This window comes from Phocoena phocoena, chromosome 2 (genome assembly GCF_963924675.1).
Source record: "Phocoena phocoena chromosome 2, mPhoPho1.1, whole genome shotgun sequence".
Lineage (NCBI taxonomy): Eukaryota > Metazoa > Chordata > Mammalia > Artiodactyla > Phocoenidae > Phocoena > Phocoena phocoena.
Window position 1 is genome coordinate 169863411 of NC_089220.1, and position 20176 is coordinate 169883586.

Below are 20176 nucleotides of genomic sequence, written 5' to 3' on the forward strand. Positions count from 1 at the left end.
TTAAAGGACAACTTTGGGTGGCAGTAAGTGTGACTAAGAATGTATGTAAAAGGCTACTGGTTATTAAAAATACAAGCCAAGTGTTCCTCTACTCAAAGTCAAACTTCAGAAATATGCCTAGCAAATGGAAGTTGGTGCAGCCACTATGGAAAACAGTGTGGAGGTTCCTCAAAAAATTAAAAACAGAACTACCATAGGATCCAGCTATTCCACTCCTGGGCATTTATCTGGACAAAACTATAATTTGAAAAGATACGTGCACCCCTATGTTCATAGCACTATTTACAATAGTCAAGGCATGGAAACAACTTAAATGTCCATTGACAGATGAATGGGTAAAGAAGATGTGGTACATATATACAATGGAATACTACTCAGCCATAAAAAAGAATGAAATAATGCCATTTGCAGGAACATGGATGGACCTAGAGATTACCACACTAAGTGAAGAAAGTCAGAAAAAGAAAGACAAATACCATATGATATCACTTATACGTGGAATCTAAAACATGACACAAATGAACCTATCTACGAAACAGAAACAGATACACAGACATAGAGGACAGACTTGCGGTTGCCAAGGGGTGGGGCGGTAGAGGGATGGATTGGGAGTTTGGGATTAGCAGACGCAAACTCTTATATAGAAAATGGATAAACAGCAAGGTCCTACCATATAGCACAGGGAACTATATTCAATAGCCTGTGATAAACCATAATGGAAAAGAATATGGAAAAAAAATATATTTTTAATATAAAATATTATATATATAAAAATATATAACTGAGTCACTTTGCTGTACAGTAGAAATTAACACAACACTGTAAATCAACTATACTTCAATGAAATAAATTTTAAAAATATGCCCGTCATTAATGATTACCTTCTTTCTGCACGCCATGTAGCATGGTAGGGCCTTACACACATCACCTCTAACCCTTAATAACCGTCCTCAAGGACAGACAGTGCAGATGAATAAACCAGGCTGAGAAAGCCCGAGTCACTGCCAAAGTCACACAACTAGTAGGTAGTGAGGCTCTTGTTTCTTGGGACAGCGTGGCTGCAAGCCCCACCCTTTCCACCCCACTTGGCTGCCTCCTACTGCACCTGAATCACCTCCATTACTTATGCTGGAGCTGGATTAGAGCCCTATTGTACTGACTTATAACAGCTTCATTTATATAAACCTCAGATCTCCTGTCTCCAAACATGGCATCTTAGATTTCTTTTTCTGCCGTGCCTAGTAAGGTGATGGGTTGGTTGATGGTTGTCTGTGAAAACATATGAACAAGAACCAGGCTTGGTCAACCAGCCTGAGTATTGTGTAATCAGGATTTGACGGCTGTCTAAGTAGCAGAGTTAGAAAGGTGCATTTCTGTTTTTTCTACTCAACCTCCAGGCAGTTGGAAAACAGAAGCCATTGTTTAATCCTGGACACGTAAGGGCCCATGACTGTCAGTGCGCTAGGTCATGAGTTCTTCTCTTTGGTTGTCAGCATCTCTGCCTTTGGTAAGTTTCCTTTCCCGTGAAGTACTAGTGACAGGCTGGCTATAACCCATTTCTCAGGGCCAGGATGCAATGTCGAAGCTCCCTCAGGGAGCCAAGGTGATGAAACACTGGCTCAATGGCAGGGATGTAAGACACCAGGTCCCTAGTTTGAGGTCCTGCTCTGTCCTTGACTGTATGTCCCCGGACAGAAGATTAAACCTCCACAGGCCTTGGTTTCCCTGTTCATACAGGACAAGGGTAATAATCCCCACTCTCTGAGCCTCATTAGGAGCTCACGATCGTAAAGGGAGGTAACAGACAAGAAAGTGCATTGGGGCAAAGGTGTTATAGAAATGCGAGCTCTTACCATCATTAAATATCATGAGACCATAGAAATCACTCGGATGTCTGGCGCACTCCAGGCTGCAGATGTAACTGAAAAAACTGTTGCTGCTTTTAATTCAGGGAGTCCCAAGAAAAGAACGCTGTTTCTCAGTGTCTGCCCTGAAAGCAGAAGACATTTCTCACCTTTCCTGCCCCCCCCACCTTTTTTTTTTTTTTGCGGTACGCGGGCCTCTCACTGTCGTGGCCTCTCCCGTTGCGGAGCACAGGCTCCGGACGCGCAGGCTCAGCGGCCATGGCTCACGGGCCCAGCCGCTCCGCGGCATGTGGGATCTTCCCGGACGGGGGCACGAACCCGTGTCCCCTGCATCGGCAGGCAGACTCTCAACCACTGCGCCGCCAGGGAAACCCCTGCCCCCCCTTTTATATAAATAGATGACGCTGATTGTGAAAGTTGTCATAAAACCAGCGATGGCACAAAATATCCAATTGAAATCGACATGACGTCACATGTTCCCATTAGTCTCACTCTTCCCCATGGTGGAGGCTGAGAGGGTAGCCTCGTGGGAACACAAGGGGGCTCTTCTTGTGAGTGATGCTGTCTCAGCCCCACCACTTCACAGCTGGCAATGAAGATTAACAGGACATCTGATGCTCCAGCGATGGACATGCTTCTCTTGAGGGCCTAGACGTTTTCAGATCAGACTCCTAAGACACTGGTGTGTGCCCAAGGACAGGACATAGGTCTGTGTCTTGAATGTCAGTATACACCAGCACATACAACAACAGACAGGTTCTGTATCTGACACTGTGTTCATATGTTGTCAGTTTTTCTTAAACGAATAACGGAAATGGTACGTGGATACATCTGGATTTATGAAACATACATGATTTACGAAACAGCCATCTGGAGATTCTAATGGTTAAATAGGTTACTCTGGACTATTTGTGCAAATGTGCAAGGTAATTCTCTCCTTAGTTTTGTCATGTGGTGCAACTCCAGTACGGGCAACTCACATTTCCAAGGGAGATTTTGTGAACAGAACAGATTATATAAACTTAGTTACCATACAGGAAAAAAAAATTTCACCGGAACCTAAAATCACATTCAAGATAAGCTACATTTGTAAATATAATGATCAATTTGCAAATTTTGCTCTAACAGTTGGTCCTATACTGTAAAACTCTTGGTATAAAAGGGAGCACGCATTAGGCCCTGAATACATTTAAGCTGATGACCCTGACATGGAGCCCAAGAAATATGTCTCAGAAGAAAGACCTACACACAGCCAGAATAGGAAGAGAAGTTTTTCCCATTACTACTCAAATGGCAGAACAAAATGTAACTCATCAGACGTCAGGAGGTCAACCCCACCTGGAAATCTCGATAGTTTTAAAGCCCCTCGTGGTTTTAAAGCTTGACTCACGTTCTCCGTAAATTTAAAAATCACCGAGTAGTCAGTATACAAACCAGAAAGAGTCACTTGAATTAAATGCCTTCCCCTTTATAAGATGCGGCAGGTCGCTCATCTATCACGACAGCGGTTTGTGAGGCTCTCTGCCTTATTGATTTTAGATTACACCTTAACCTAAAATGTCTAAGTAGACATCCACAGCCCACAGAGGGATCTGCCATTATGCAAACAGGGGGGCTTCGGGGGTTTCTGAGACCCGCAAACCATTCCACCCCTGCGTGAGTACAGGCGCTGTCCCCACGTGCGTGAGCCCAGCGTCCTGAGGATGACCAGATTGGCATTAACTACCGTCATCCCCCAAACTACATTAGTCACTCCAGAGAAGGACAAATCCCTGTTATTGTTTTACAGCATCTTCTCTGCCAGGTGCTACCGTAAAGTAAGCATGTTTTCAGAAAATTAACAGAGAGCCACAATCCATAATGGTAAAAAACCCCAAATGATAGCAAGGTATTTGAAACAGTACAACCACAACTAAACAACAGAGGGGATTTTAATCAACCAGGTGCATCATTGAAACCCTCAAAGCGTCACAGCCCCTTGTCATCATCACCTCCTTTGCAGACACTGTTACTCATCAGAGGAAAGGAAATTGGCAGCCCTGCTGCACCAGTGAATCTGTTTCACTAAACGGAGAGGAAAACAGGTTTTGCAGCCCGAAGCTTTTCTCAATGAGCACTCTCATCGTCCATGCTCTTTCCAGAGGGCAGAGTCCCTACCCCAATCTTTTCTCTTATGTTTCATCTCTAACAGTCCCAACCCCCATGCACAGCCGACCAACATTTGTTTCAAATTTCTCATCATTATCTACAAAGAAAAAAAATTACATATGCCATAGTATTCTCCAGTCGCAGGAATTTGAATTTTTCAGGAAAACATGACTACCAGAAGGGATGCTATGTACGACGAAAGAAACCTCTCCCTTTCTTTGGAGCAATTGCTCGGGGGAAGAACAAACAGCCCGCCACGTCGCTTACCCTCTCCACGCTGCGTCTTCTCAGAGATCCATAAGGAATTTTCAGTAAAAGTCTCTGGGATCTATTCGGAGCCACTGCAGCCTGAACCACCATGGTGTAGAGCCGTGGGTGAGTGTGTGTGTGTGTGTGTGTATGTGTGTGTGTGTGTGTGCGCGTGTTCCCAGCCAAGGGAGAGACGGAGGCGTCCTCAAAACTGGGAAACTCCTGGAGGTTTCCCAAATATCAAATAACTGAAAGAGTTTTTTTTCTTCCGACCGATGAGCCAAGATGTGGTGTGTCAGGAGGTGGGGGGATGGGGAAAGAAGAAAAAGAGCCCAAGTTCTGCAACTTCAGCGCGTCTCCCGCAACGCAGCCCAGCTTCCTCCTGTCTGCTCCTGCCTGTCAGTCAGTCCCTCGGTGAGTCTGCACGTCCTAGGGGTGGGCAAATGACGCTTCTGGGGAGCGTGATCCAGAAATGTCAACTTTGCTTCTCGCGGCTGCAGACGGTAACCAGGTCAGTTGTCTAATCGAAGCCCTATCAGACGTATTATTCATTCCATCACGTGACTCCAAAGCCCCTTGGCCATACAGTAGGTCACATGCTTACCTTAAAAAGACTATTTGGAATATCACCATCTGGTGTAGAGATTCATGTGCAATCCTGCGTTCTGATTTCACTCTCTTCTGGACACAGGAAAAATATTTGAAGGGCAGTGACATAACACAGTGGGGACTTGGTGGGGAAACGCTCTTCGCAGTCATAAATTATAAGTATGACCCTGAGCATCAGACAGGCATATTTTTTCCTTCCTGCTTTCCAACGGATAGAAAATAAATGTAGGCAAACAGTTAATTATATATGCGAATGGCGTCGACAAAGAGGAAGTGTGAGGGAAGAAAGGAGAAAATGTTTGTATCCCATGGTTCAGATGAATCAAATCAAATATACCAGACAGACGTGCACTTGGCATCTCCTCATTTAAATGTTTGTGTTACAGAGCATTGATTTTTCTGTGTGCCAGTAAACATGAAGAAATTATGTTTGATTTTACAAGGCTCTGAAAAGGACTGTCTATGCTCAGATTTACCCATCACATTTCTCTATTCTTCTCTAATCAGATGGTATAATTCCACACTGGACAAGCTTCTCAGACTGCTGGTACACATGCTCTAAAATTTAAGTGTCCTGTAAGATTTTGTTTCCGATATATCACTCACTTGTGCAACTGCCCCCATCTCTACTCCTCCCTAAATCTGCTTATTTCTACAGCAGAGAAAATGACTCAAAAGAGAAAACAAGTAAGGGGCTTCCAGGGTTGGAGGTATTTTAGTTTTTTTCTTTTTAACGTATTTCTGCCTCCGCTGCTTCGCTCTATTATGGGGTTTTATGAAAGGGATGCCATTTCCTTTGTAAAAAATCCCATGCTTTTGGGTGTTTGCCTAATATCACTCTTATGCTTTGGGAACCAGCTTTTATTTATTCTCTACAGACTCGTTTATTGAAAACGACGGAAAAGAAAGTTCTGTTTATTCTAAGAGTCTGATGGGAAGTGGGCGTTGGGGGGGGGGCAGAGGGAAAAAAGTGGAATTCTACGCTGCTCGAAAATGAATCAGGAAAAAGACGCTTAGAAGCGGGGTGCTCCTTGCGGTGGGGTGGGAGGATGGAGACGTGGGTCTGGGCACCCAACTCAGACACACATTAAGAGGCAGTTAAAGAAAGCATCAAGTTGATGTGGGAAATTCCAAATATACAACAATCGGGCTTTGTTCGTAATGGGTTCCATATGTGCCGTTGAGAGTTGTGAAAGGGTGAGAGGGAAGGGGGGAGACAGGGGAAGATGGAAATTTCTCCAGCATGACCTGCAGAGAGTCTTTGGCGAGGTGGCTTAGGCTTACAGACCCTTCTTCCTCTTTCTCACTTCCTTTCTGCACTGCCCCATGGAAATACGTCTGGAATGCTACCCAATAGCTTGGCCAGATCGATAGACTCTCTTTCCTTTATAAAACCCCGTTCGATTCCATAATGGTTTTGAACAAAGGATAGGCACATTTTCTAAACCCTTATCTGTCCAAAGCTCTGGGATTCTGTTTGCAAGTGCAGTTCGAGAGGGGGCCGTGGGTCAGATCAACTGAGAAGTCACCGTCTCTTTCCTGACCCAGGCCAGGGCAAAGCCCCTGGGAGCTGGATTTATTTATATTTGACTAAATGCAACTTCCTGTTTCCCAGGGGTATTAATGAGTGTTTCGCTGAAGAGCTCAAGGCTTCGTGGCATAGTTCAGATCATAAGGGACACTTTGATGAACTAAGTGCAAATAAAACAAAAACATATGTCTTTGATTAAAGTTAAAATACATATAGGAGAGAATGTTAATGGAAACAAAAATAACCGTTGGCCAGACTCCCACACATTTGAGCCCCGCTCATTCTACCCCCATTCCCTACCCTGGGGGTGTGGAGACCAGGATCATGTCTCATATCAGCACTGGCGCCTCCTCCCAGCTAACAGAGAGCCCTCCCCAGTCCCCATAGAGTAGGTGGACACCTCCTCAGAGAGGTTTGAAGGCTCTCAAAGTTCAGCTTGTGCAAAACAACCTTTCTGATGGCCTTGCTGTGGGTGTTTGAGATTTACACATTTTAAATTGATTATTGAGTCTAAACTATTTATTTCCAGAAGACCATTGTTACACTGTTACAATACAAATATGTTTCTTGGGAGGGGACACGCACCCATACCTTAGCGGATATGACCACTTTAGGAGAGGCGAGGGTAACTTAGGCTTACTGAGTACCCAGCAGTTGCCAGGCAACATGGTGGAAGGTCACCGAGGGCTGACTCCATGGCGGAATTAAGTTCCATTATCCATGTTTTACAAGTGATGAAACCGGGGCCCGGAGAGCGTTAGTAAGTTGACCAAGGTAGCACAGTTAGAACTGTCAGAGCTAAGACGAAAGCCAAAGTCAATCTGGGTGACCTCGGGGCCTGACTCGGTCCCTTGTACTCTCACCTGCCACTGAGGACTTTATCAGATTACAGCACTTTGGAAATTTAGAAAGGAGATGTATCCATGGGGCCCATCAGGGAAATGGAAAGACCACTGTCTTTGAAAAAGAGAGAACTGCAATACAGGAAATGGCGTTATAATGAGCAGTTGCTAGAGCCTCTGGAACCGCCGCTTTGACGTCCCTGGAGCTAAGCCTTCGGAGCAGAGTGCGGCCAGTCCTCTCCATCCGTGGGTTCTGCATCCATAGATTCAACCAACCATGGATAGGGGTTTTGATCCGTTGTTGGGTGAACCTGCAGACGTGGAACCTGCAGATACGGAGGGCCAACTATCAGGGACATGAGCGTCCATAGGCGTTGGCATCGGCAGGGGTCCTGGAGCCAGTCCCCTGGGGATAGCAGCGAGGGAGTGTATTATTTAAAGAGAGCATGTTTTTACCAGGGTGGTGGATGACAGGGTTCTCTGTGCATCAAGGGAAGAGCCTAATGGGCACGGGACAGGCCGGGAGGATGCTGCCGGGTTGGGGTATCAATGAAGGCTGCTGGGAGATGACGTGGGGAAGACGCACCTCTCTTCTAGAGTCCCTGAAGCTGCTGCTTCTGATGACTCTGGCAGGCCAGCACCCACTCAAGGCTGGTGGAGGTTTTTCTTTAAAGATTTTTTTTTTAACGTGCACCATTTTTAAAGTCTTTATTGAATTTGTTACAATATTGCTTCCGTTTTACGTTTCGGTGTTTTGGCCACAAGACACGTGGCATCTTAGCTCCCCAACCGGGGATCGAACCCACACCCCCTGCATTGGAAGGCGAAGTCTTTAACCAATGGACCGCCAGGGAAGTCCGTGGTGAAGCTTTGTGTATTTGTTTGTTTTGAATATTTCCTTCCAGTCTCAGTGAAAGTGTTTACATTCAAACCCTGGAATGAAAATGCATAGGAATCGATGGAGCCATACTTCAGGAAAATCAATGGTCTTGACACACCAAAGCAAGATGTATCCAATCAAATGGTCAGGGATAGCAGGAGGGGAAAGAGGGGGCTGGGGATGATGGCCTGTCAGGGGGAAAGCCTTTGCTGACGCCAGTGCTCGTGGGAAGCAGGAGAGGGAAGGTTCCACAGGGTGACGTGTGCACGGGTGCGAGCGCTGACCCCCACGTCGGACAGCTGACCGTGCTGGCGCCTGCTAGGCAGCCCTGGGGAAGGCGGGTGACCTCCTGGGAGGACACTGGCAACAGAAATGGGGACCAGTCATCGCACCCTCCTGCCCAGAGTGAGCCTGACCTACCAGAACCAAATGCTCATTCCAGCTGCTGGCCCAGGGCCCGCAGCGACCACCGGGGAAGCTAATCTTTTCGGCCCTTGGCAGGTCCACGTGGACGCCTGTCTCACCGCAGGCTGTGACTCACCCGCACCAGTCAGCTCACTCGCCCTGCTTGATTCTGTTCACTGGGCAGAATGTGAGAAGGGGTCAAAGGACACAGAGGTGTCCGCCGGGGGAGGTGACTGAGGGCACGCTGTAGGAGAGGGGGAGGGGCGCCATACTGAAGCTCCAGGGTCAGAGGGCAGCCTGAGGCCCCTGTGAGCCTGGGGTCAGGGTCAAAGGGCAGAGAGCTGAGAAGTGTTGGGAGGCTGAGCTGAAGTGCCCTTCGGGAAAGAAGGACAGAATCAATCTGAAGAACGTCATCTCTGGCCTTTCTGTTCATTTTCACTCTTTCTCTGGTGAAAGGCGGAATATGGCTTATATTAGGGAAATGAAGACAACAGAAAGCCGACAGATGAGATGCTTCTCCTAAAGTCCATCTCAAGCCACTATTTCTTGTCAATTAGGCAGGATGTGAAAGGGCTCTTTCTCGGTGTTATTGGCGGTTTCAAGGCAGCAGGGGCCAGCTTCGCCTACCCCTGCTCCAGGGCTTGCGAGGGAGGGTGTGAAGCCCTCAGGTGACCTCGCCCTGCAGGCTGCCCGGGCAGGGGGAAGAGGCAGAAGGGGGGGGCCGCTGGCCGCTCACCTCAGGCCCGGGGAGAGGGGCTGTGAGGTGCCCGCGGGGAGGGATACGGGGAAAGGGACCCAGTGGAGCCGCCGCTGGCAGCAAAGGGAGGGGAGGTTAAGTCCCATCCCATCCATCGCCTTGGTTCATCCTAGGTGCTCAGTGTACTGTGTGGAGGGCGGCTGACAGAGGCTGGGGGCGAAGATTTTACATGATCAGCTGGGAGAGAGTAGAATATTGTGACCTATAATCAAAACTATACATTTGGTCTTAGTCTGTTTTCCCGGCACAGAGCTCTTAAAACCCTTGGAATTTCCTAACAGGTGCCTTTCGTTATGTTCACGGGTGACTTTTAGCAAGTCCCTAGGACACCTAAGGATGGGGCTTGGTTCAGAGGAACCAAGCCTGTGATTGGAGGGCTGGAACTTTCAGTCCTACCCCACTGACCTCTGGGGAGGGGAGAGGGGCTGGAGGTTGAATCAGTCTCCAGTGGCCGATGATGTAATCAATCATGCCTACGTAATGAAGCCTCCCTAAGGATCCCAAGAGTCTGGGGGTTGGAGAGCTTCTGGGTTGGAGATTTGGGGGAGACTGGTGCACTCACACCTTACTCTATGCTTCTCTTCCATCTGGCTGTTCCTGAGTTATATCCATTAAAAATCAACTGGTAATTTAGTAACTAAAATGTTTCTGAGTTCTGGGAGTTACTCTAGCAAAGGAATCAAACCCCCCAAAGGGGGTCTGATTTATAGCCATCTGGTCAGAAGCTCAGGTGGTGACTTGGACTTACAGCTGGCGTCTGAAGTCGGGGCAGGGAGGTCTTGTAGGACTGAGCCCTCAACCTGTGGGATCCAATGCCGTCTTCGGGTAGACAGTGTCAGAACTGAGCTGAACTATAAGACAGCCGGCTGGTGCTGGAGAACCGTCGGCGTGGGGACCACTAACCCCGGACACACTGGTACTGGGTTCGAGGATGTTAAGAGGTATCACCTGTGCCTGGGAACGCCCAGTGAGAAATCCCCAGCAGTGAGAAAGGGGTCAGGGCAGGGTCTTCAAAGAACCCATAGGAACTCTGCAAGGACAAGATTGGGTTTAAATACCTGCCAGTCCCAGAGAGAGACTTTCCTGCCCTGACCTCTCCTACCTTCCCCACACCCGGCATCACCCCACACCAGCCCTGAGAGGGAGCCTTGAATGACATTTGGAGTTTTTAACGACTGTCATGTAAAACGGGTGAGAGGGTAAATAGGCAGAGATTGACCCAAACACACACGTGAAGACAACACATTCCTAACCAATTTGGAAAATTCCTCCAGCAGGAGGGAGGGAAGCTCTGTCTTTCTTCAACATTCCAGCACCATTTCCATTAGCTCCTAACTCGGCTAGCCTGCGTGATTCATGTCACGTCTTATTAGAGTAAGCTGTGACTGAGGCTATGCAAACAGAAACACTGCTGACAGCCATAATTTTCTGTTTGAAAATGGCTGGAATTTAGGCCAAACACGAAACCCAATATCCCTAAGAACAGAACGTGGAGTCACCAGACCTCACGTGCCCAGGCCCCACGGTATTATTGACAGGTCCCCGTGCAGAACACTTTAGGTTTCTCTTGGTTGGAACTAAGGTTTGCACTGATGCTATGCACGGTTGGTATTATCCATCTTTGGACAGACATTCCCTCCTGCTACGGCATTTGGAAGAAACAGTAGGTAGAACTGTAGGGAGCTTGGGTAGGCAGATGAATTTTTCCTTCCCCATTTCTCTCTCTCTCTCTGCTTCAAGCTTCCTTTGCCTAGTTGGGCCCTGTCCTGGGCTTCATTGAACAGTTCTCCCCCATGACCAGCCTGGCAAAGAAAATAAATGAAGCTTAATCTGAATCCTTCAGTGTGACTCCCGATTATCCTTGCTGGGAAAAGGTTTGGTGGATGAGGGTGAGTTTGCTATTTGGTTCTGAGATGATGCTGTCTGTGGTCTTGTATTCCATATACCACGCTCCACACTGGCCTTGTCCTCGTCTAAACCAATGTTGTCATTTCTTTTCATTGCCTGGGTTGCACATCCTTCATTCAACAGTTATTTGACTGAGTGTCTAATGACATAATGGCAACCCCCTTACCCAGCACATTCTACGACAGGCACTCTTCTGAAGGTTTTTAAAAGTATGGTCATTCGTTTAATTCTCACAATACCTTATCAAATAGATAATCTTGTTTTCCCTGGATGAAGAAACCGAGGCAGGGAGTCTTGAAGTCACCTGTCCGAGGTCCCCTGTAAGCGGCCTCACAGTCCGTGAACTGTTACCCTCTCCTAGATGGCTACTGTGTATCAGGTGCTGGGCCAAGAACTGAGGACACAAGAGAACTTTTGCTTATTGGAAGACTTTTTTGTTCCTGAAACTCAGCTCCTCTCTGCGATGGGGAAGTGAAAGGACACTGGCCTTATACCTGAGTTGGCACCTGGAAGGTTACTGCACACCTGCCTACCCCACAGGAGGAAATGAAATCATGTTTGTGAAAGTTCTTTGTAAATCACACACACGTGCACAAACACACACACACACACACACACACACACACACACACACACAGAGTTTTCCTGTTAACTCTGTCACCACAACAGCCTTCCTGGACCTCACCATCTACCTCTCCCCCTCTTCATACATAGCCTGCTATGGTGGCCACGTTTCATCCGTCTGAATTCCCTAAAGGTCACGCAGCTAGGCCCCGTTTTTTTTGGGGGGGAGGGGTAAAGAGGCTTCTTCTCGGACCTTTGAAAACTCCCTCTTGAGGATGTTTCATTTGAGTATTTAGCCCAGAATAAGACCCTCTATCCCCATCAACTCAAAAACACACATCCCATCACAAAGGAAACCAGATCTCACCCTCTTCCAGGATAGGGAAGAAGATGTAGCCTGTGCTGATGGAAACCTTGCGTACTAGCCAGGCATCCAAGAATCTCCTTCAATCTTTATGGCATTGATCAAGCCAAAGAGAATGTCAAGTGGAAAATATTAATGGCCTATGAGGTAGATCTGTCCATATTCTGTCTTAGCAAGCCTCGCTTCACGGACGTCAAATAACAGGCTAATCACCACGGTGGCAGCATTATTCAACTATTCATCCACGGAAAGAGGGAACGGGCAGACCTCCTGACGGCAAGCAGCAGACGGATCTTACTGCTCCTTAGGAAGGTTCTTCACATGTGGCCTGGGTATGATGTGCCCCCATTGCCCTTCCCAGCATGAGGCTAAGTCAGGCAATCACTGGGATGACGGCTCTTCTGCATGGTGGTAATGGCTTATTGCATGTGCTATTAGGAGTGATGTCGTGGCCAGGTCCTGAGGAATCAATAAGATTGCTGGGATGCCTGTGTGATTAAGCAGTAAATAGCCTGACCTGTGTGGGGCTGGCAGTGTAGATTGGCTTTCAAGGCCATTTGCAAAGCCCTCTTTCATGTGCTATCGGTTGCGGATGGATTTTGATAACTAGCATTGATTTGCTATATTTATGAAGTGCTGTTTGCACTGGTTAAACTGTGTAATTGCACCTAGAATGGACAAATAAATAATGTCCTTATCTGTGGTATTGACTACCCAGGATTAGCTTAATATATATATGTAGTACACTTGCAAACAGTCAATGGATGTTGCCTTTGATTTTTTTTTTTTTTTTTAGCTCTCACATTTCAGTTAAGCATTGGGTGGTAAATGACCAACTCTTAAATCTGCTTCTAATTTCCATGCTTCCTTTCTCCAGGAGGAGAAATTTAACATGTAATTTTCTTCACTAGGAGAATGGTTCATCTTGGTTTAACTGATCCCTCTGATGCTGCAAAAAAGGGTGGTTTTCATTTTGGCCATCAGATTGCTTTCTTTCCTGTGCCCAGGAACATGTCGTTTACAAGGGTAACTGCCCATTTGCCCAGGGGTCTCTGGAATGAGCCACACGGTCTGTATTTTCCCAGGGAGAGGAAAGAAGGCATTTGAATCTGCTAGGAAGATGGGTGTCCAGGAGTCTCATATAGTAGGAACGTGCCTTATCCTAAGTGTGCCCTAGAGGGGTCCCGTAAGTCAAAATGCCAAAGGGTTTCCCAATATCAGATCATGGCCAAAATGGGCAAAATTCCTTCAATGGGCAAATCCTTAGATGTAAATTAGGATGGGTAAGGGATTCTGTTACTGTTTGCTTGGGGTACTCCACTCTATTTGAACTTTAAACCTCGGTAGCATGAATACAGATAAGAAGACTACTGTGAAACTTGAATGAGGCAGTGGAATCACATGTGTAAAAACGAGGATGGTCAGAAATGACAATGAGACCAGATTCTGACTTTCATACTACAGAAGAATATATTTTAGATCTTATTCTATTTGCAAGAGGGATTCATTAAAAGTTATGTTTTGAAAGGAAGTGATACTATCTTCCTGAATATTTTGAACTTGAGTGATAAAGGATGAAGTGTAGAATGGAGAACCAAGGTGTATAGAGACAAGAAGAGCAGTTACGATGTCACTGCAATTGTCCAAACGAGCGATGCTTCAGTCCAGAACTAGGATGGTGGTGAGAGGTTGAATACAAGATGTTGGCACGTTATAAATGCTGGAAGGAAGAATAGTGTTCCTGTTTACTGAGGGACTAGAGGAAGGATGGTCCTATTTAGTTAAGTACACAGGAGGAGGGGGAGGTTTGGAGAGATGATAATGTGTAGCTCTGGATGGACAGAATTTCTGGTGCCTGAACATTCTGACCTGGAACTGAAGAAGGGAGTCAAGCCTGGACATGTAGGTCTGGATTTCAAGAGCAGACAAATAACCACTAGACAAGTTATTAGTCAAGTGTGAGGGCAGACATTCAAGAACACAAAAATTTACTTCTCAGGCACCTTTTATTAGGAGCTTACTGGAAGACAATCTCCAGCAAAAGAAAGCTAAACCTACAAAGAGGGGAACATGAGTTCCAAGAAAAGGAGAGCAGATCACAGGACTGGTGCAAAGGGAGCTCCCAGAGTATTGGAAAAAAGGAGCCTCAAGAAGACAGTGGTACAAGAGACTTACAGAGCTAGTCCAATTGGTGCGGGAGGATGGAGGGATCCAGGAAGGATGCCTCAAAAAAAGAAAGAAAAAAGGAATAGGTTGAGGGTCTAATGAGTTTCCCAAATTGAGAGGAGAGACACAGCTCTACTGAAGATCGTAGAGAAAAATGCTTGATGGGTAGAATAGAATATTAAGTAAGCAAACAATGAAACAAGGCAACTGTTAATTCCTGGAAAAACATAAAGTTGGAAAATCCAGGATATACAATGATACTATACAACTGTCCTCAGCTGTAAACAATATCTTGGTAGTCACAATAAAACTGAATTTTGATTTAAAGTGTGACATAGATATATTGAAAAGATAGTAGAGAAGAGATATGTGTGTGCCGGTAGGGATGTGGAGTACAATGGAAGTAAATTTTAAGCCTCATCTTTCAGGGTGGCAGCATAAAATACCAAAAATTGAGTAATTAAGAAATCACAGTATAGGGACTTCCTTGGTGGTGCGATGGTTAAGAATCCACCTACCAATGCAGGGGACATGGGTTTGAGCCCTGGTCTGGGAAGATCCCACATGCCTTGGAGTGACTAAGCCCGTGCACCACAAGTACTGAGCCTGTACTCTAGAGCCTGTGCGCCGCAACTACTGAAGCCCGTGAGCCTAGAGCCCGCGCTCCGCAACAAGAGAAGCCACCGCAGTGAGAAGCCTGTGCGCAGAAACGAAGACCCAATGCAGCCAGAAATAAATAAATAAATTTATTAAAAAAAAAAAGAAACCACAGTATAAACAGATGACTGAGAAATCTGAAGTAACAGTTGAAAGTCTATGAGTGCCCCCGGGGAGGGACTCAAGAGATGGAAAGACGGGAAATGGAGGCTACTGTTTTTCTTTGTAAGTTTTCTAGTACTCTTCAACTTTAAAATGTTGAAGTTTTATAAGTTATAGGTTTTTAGTTACTTTGTAAGTTTTCTAGTACTCTTCAACTTTAAAGTTTTCTAGTACTCTATATAAGTGTATAAGTTTTCTAGTACATTATAATTTTCTTTATAAGTTTTCTAGTACTCTTCAACTTTAAAGTTTTCTTTATAAGTTTTCTAGTACTTTATAAGTTTTCTAGTACTATTTATAAGTTTTCTAGTACTCTTCAACTTTAAAGTTTTCTAGTACTTTATAAGTTTTCTAGTACTCTTTATAAGTTTTCTAGTACTCTTCAACTTTAAAGTTTTCTAGTACTCTATATAAGTGTATAAGTTTTCTAGTACTTTATAATTTTCTTTATAAGTTTTCTAGTACTCTTCAACTTTAAAGTTTTCTTTATAAGTTTTCTAGTACTATTTATAAGTTTTCTAGTACTCTTCAACTTTAAAGTTTTCTAGTACTTTATAAGTTTTCTAGTACTCTTTATAAGTTTATGTTTTCTAGTACTTTATAAGTTTTCTAGTACTCTTCAACTTTAAAATGTTATGAAAATTGCCACATACACATATGATTTTGATAAAAACGAGAAATTGTAAAGAGAAGGAGCAATGTTCAAGGCAGTTTGAGCCAGATGAGGCCCTGGGAGCAATGGGTGGCAATTAGAAGGGCAGCGACGGCCTTGAGAAGGTGTACATGGAATGCAGATAGCAGACACCGGGCTGTGGAAGGAGACCTGGGTTGCCTGGCCTCTTTCTGAATGGACAGATCTGAGTCCCGATACTGGGTTACTTAATCCAACAAGTAAAGGTTTCAGGAGACCTGCTTCGTTTCGTCTGGCTTCTTTTCCTTCAGTGTATGTTACAGGGCTCTCCGTCCACAGATCTGCTATTGAAATAGCTGCCGAACACCTAGCCTTTAAACTATACCTCGGAAAGGAGCACCTTAAATCCTTTGAAAAAAGATGAGGCTAGACAGACAAAAGGAGAAAGACAAATACGTCAGCAAGGGCACAGCCATCAGTTCTGGGACCAGTTCTGAAGGGTCATTCATGCTTTTGACTGCTCACACCTTCTTTTTTTGTCTACGCCACGTGGCATGTGGAACCTTAGTTCCCTGACCAGGGATCAAAACGGTGCCCCCTGAAGTGGAAGCGCCGAGTCTTAACCACTGGACCGCCAGGGAAGTCCCGATGTCACCTTTTGAGCTCTTTACTTCAGTGTGGTGTTGTGTGTGTTCGTGTGTGTGCACGAACACATGTACACACACGTGTGTGTGTTATTTTCTCTTGTGAGCCCGGCAGCATCTCAGCTACAAGGGCCCCAGACTGGTGACGACTAATTACAAAACACCAGGCCTGATGTGTTCCTTTTATCTCATCTTGCAGAAGCCTTGCATTCCCACGAAACCCCCAGCGGCCCTTCATAATCCTGGAAAGGAAGTGTCAATATGGAAACAGCTGTTCTTGAGATAGTGAGATGACAGTCTAATGAGCTATGGAGGAAACCCAAGGCTAATGGCACTCGAAAGCAAATATTCTTTCTAGACAATTATACGCACGTGAGAATGCCTGTAGTCCCTAGGAAGGCGGAGAGGGGGGACACTGGGCTGTAGATGTCACGTCCCCTCATTCTTACATGGTTTTTTATCCTCCTAAGCCCTATGGGATGTCGAACACTCCCTGGCTCTCTTCTGGGAGGTGGAGACCCAGGTCCCCTTGCTAAATGGCCCCACCAGAAGAGCCCAGCTGGAGAGCAGAAGCCAAGCGCAGCCCGTGCCCACTACCCCTGCCGGCTGCTACATGAGCTCAGGACCGGGTACCTCCGGCCACTTTGGAAGCAGGCGGGAGAAACGGCCACGGGCAGATCTGGGTGAGGCAGGGAGCCAGTGCTGTGCCTTGACAGAACCCAAATCCCTGACCATTCAAAGGGGAAGGTTAGGTGGTGAGAGTGAGAGAGAGCTTTAAGGGTGAAGAAATGGGAAATTACTTTTTATGGTTAGGGACTTAAAACCAATCAATGCCTTTTCCAGGGGAAGGCATAGGGGAGAAGAAGACTAGCTTGCCCAGCGCCTCCTCTGCATCAGGCATGGCCCTGGCACTTGCTCTAAATGAACTCTCTAAACTTCACTGTGATCCTGGAACCTGGGTAGTATTACCTACACTTTATTGACACGGAAATCAGAGCTCAGAAAGATTAAATGCCTGCCAACCTGGGGTTGAGACCCCAAGTCCGTGTGATGTGGAAACTCATTCTCAGTATTCTTTAGGGATGTGTACGTGGAGATACATCAGAGCATTCTGTTCTTACGAAGAAGAAAATATTTCACCAGAGCCTAAACAGTTGAGGTTGTATCAGAGTATAACCTACTTGGGGGAAGGGAAATGCCAACTCCAGCTTCCTTCTCCACCCATCCTGTCTCACCTAAAGGAGGGAACATCCCTGAGAAGTACTGTGAAGTTCACAGTCCAAGGGCACAGGCTCCTAAAAGACTGAGACCTCATGCAGGAGTGTAGAATGCCCCATCGCTGGCCTCACCACCACGTTACTAAAAGCCTATTCCCCACAGGTCTCTTTACACAGTACATCATGTCCACCATGGAGTTATGAGGCATCCTCAGAGGCGAGAAACAGTTTGAAGAGACGGAACAAGCATCAGAGCCAGAGTCAGCTAGGGCAGGAATGTTGGAATTAAATCAGACCAGGGACTACCAAACAGACAAACAATAACAACCACAACAAAAACAGTGAGTTTTATCCTAAGGGCCTTAATGGAAAAGCTGACTATATGGAGGGACAGACAGATAACAAAAACAGAGAGATGGAAATTCTAAGAAAGCTGACTATATGGAGGAACAGACAGATAACAAAAACAGAGAGATGGAAATTCTAAGAAAGGAGCAAAAAGAAACTCTAGGGATCAAAAACATTGTGACAGCAATGAAGAATTGCCTTTGATGGTTTCAGAAGTAGACGGGACACTGCTGAGGAAAGAATCTCTGAGCTTGAGGATATGACAACAGAAACTCCTAAAACTGAAAAGCAAAGACAAAAAAAGACTGGAAAAAAAACCCCAAAACAGAATAGAATACCCAAGAACTGTGGGACAACTACAAAATGTGTAACATATGCATAATGGGAATAGGAGAAGAAAGAGAGGAAAAAACCCAGAAGCAATGTATGAAGAAATAATGACTGAGAATTTCCCCCAATTCAGTGTCAGGCACAAAATCACAGATCTAGACAGCTCAGAGAATACCAAACCAGATAAATCCCCCCCTTACCTAAAAAAACCCCCAAACCACCCCCCACCACAAAAACCACACACACAATCACACACCCCACAAGAAACCAAACTACACCTAGGCGTATCAGAGTCAAACTTCAGAAGATCAAAGGTAAGGAAAAATATCTTTTTTAAAAAAAAAATTCTTTTTCATATTCTTTTCCATTATGGTTTAATTACAGGATATTGAATATAGTTCCCTGTGCCCTACAGTAGGACCTTGCTGTTTATCCGTCCTATATATAATAGTTTGCATCTGATAATCCCAAATTCCCAGTCCTTCCCTCTCCCACCCTCCCTCCCCCTTGGCAACCACAAATCTGTTCTCTATGTCTCCTGAGTCTGTTTCTGTTTCATAGATAAGTTCATTTGTGTCATATTTTAGATTCCACATATAAGTGATATCATATGATATTTGTTTTTCTCTTTCTGGTCTACTTCACTTATGATAATCTCTAGGTCCATCCATGTTGCTACAATATGGCATTATTTCATTCTTTTTTATGGCTGAGTAATATTCCATTGTATATATGTACCACATCTTCTTTATCCATTCATCTGTTAATGGACATTTAGGTTGCTTCCATGTCTTGGTTATTGTAAATAGTGCTGGTATGAACATAGGGGTGCATGTATGATAAAGAAAAAAACTTGAGAGAAGCCAGAGGGTAGATGGATTCACTGGTGAATTCTACCGAACATTTATAGAAGAAAGTACACCAGTTCTCTACAATCTTTTCCAGAAGATGGAAGCAGAGAGAAGACTTCCTAAATCATTCTATGAAACCATCATTGCTCTAATAGCAAAACCCGACAAAGATACTGCTAGAAAAGAAAACTACAGACTGGTAACTCTCATGAACATAAATGCAAAAATACTCAACGAAGTATTAGCAAATTGAATACAACAGGTATAAAAAGAATTATGTACAATGCCCAAGTGGCATTTATCCTAGGTATACAAGGCTGTTTCAACATTCAAAAATTTATTAATGTATTTCATCATATCAAAAAGCTAGAGAAGAAAAATCACATGATCATATCAGTATATGCAGAGAAGGATTTTGACAAAATCCAACACCCATTCATGATAAAAACTGTCAGTAAACTAGGACTAGAGGTAAACTTCCTTAACTTGATAAAGAATACCCTCAAAGACCTACAACTAACATCATACTTAGTGGTGAGAAACTTGAAGTTTTCCCACTAAGACTAGGAACAAGCCAAGGTTGTCCTTCTCATCATTCCTTTCAACATTTACTGAACAAAGTCCTGGCTAATACAGTAAGACAAGAAAAAGAAATAAAAGTTATATAGATTTGGAAAGAAGAAATAAATCTATCTTTGTTCACAAATGACATGACTGTCCACGTAGAACATCTGAAAGAACAGACAAGAATACTTCTGGAACTAATAAGTGATTATAGGAAGGTTACAAGATACAAAGTTAACATACAAAAGTCAATTGCTTTCCTATATACCAGCAATGGAAAAGTGGAATTTAAAATTAAAAATACATTACCATTTACATTAGCACCCCCCAAGATGAAAAATTTAGGTATAATTCTAACAAAACATGTATAAGATCTATATGAGTGAAATGAGAAATCTCTCATGAGAGGTAGCAAAGAAGAAAAAAATAAATGGAGAAATATTCCATGTTCATGGATAGGAAGGCTCAATATTGTCAAAATGTC

At 44.8% G+C, this 20176-nt stretch overlaps 1 protein-coding gene across 1 annotated transcript in view; it reads right to left on the bottom strand.

The window, feature by feature from the left end:
* Positions 1-4373, bottom strand: part of FRMD4A (FERM domain containing 4A) — a 338674-nt gene extending 334301 nt beyond the window's left edge. Inside the window, exon 1 of the mRNA XM_065870947.1 lies at positions 4281-4373. Within this exon, the coding sequence (XP_065727019.1) occupies positions 4281-4373 (93 nt within the window). The remainder of the gene's footprint in view (positions 1-4280) is intronic.
* Positions 4374-20176: the final 15803 nt, after the last annotated feature.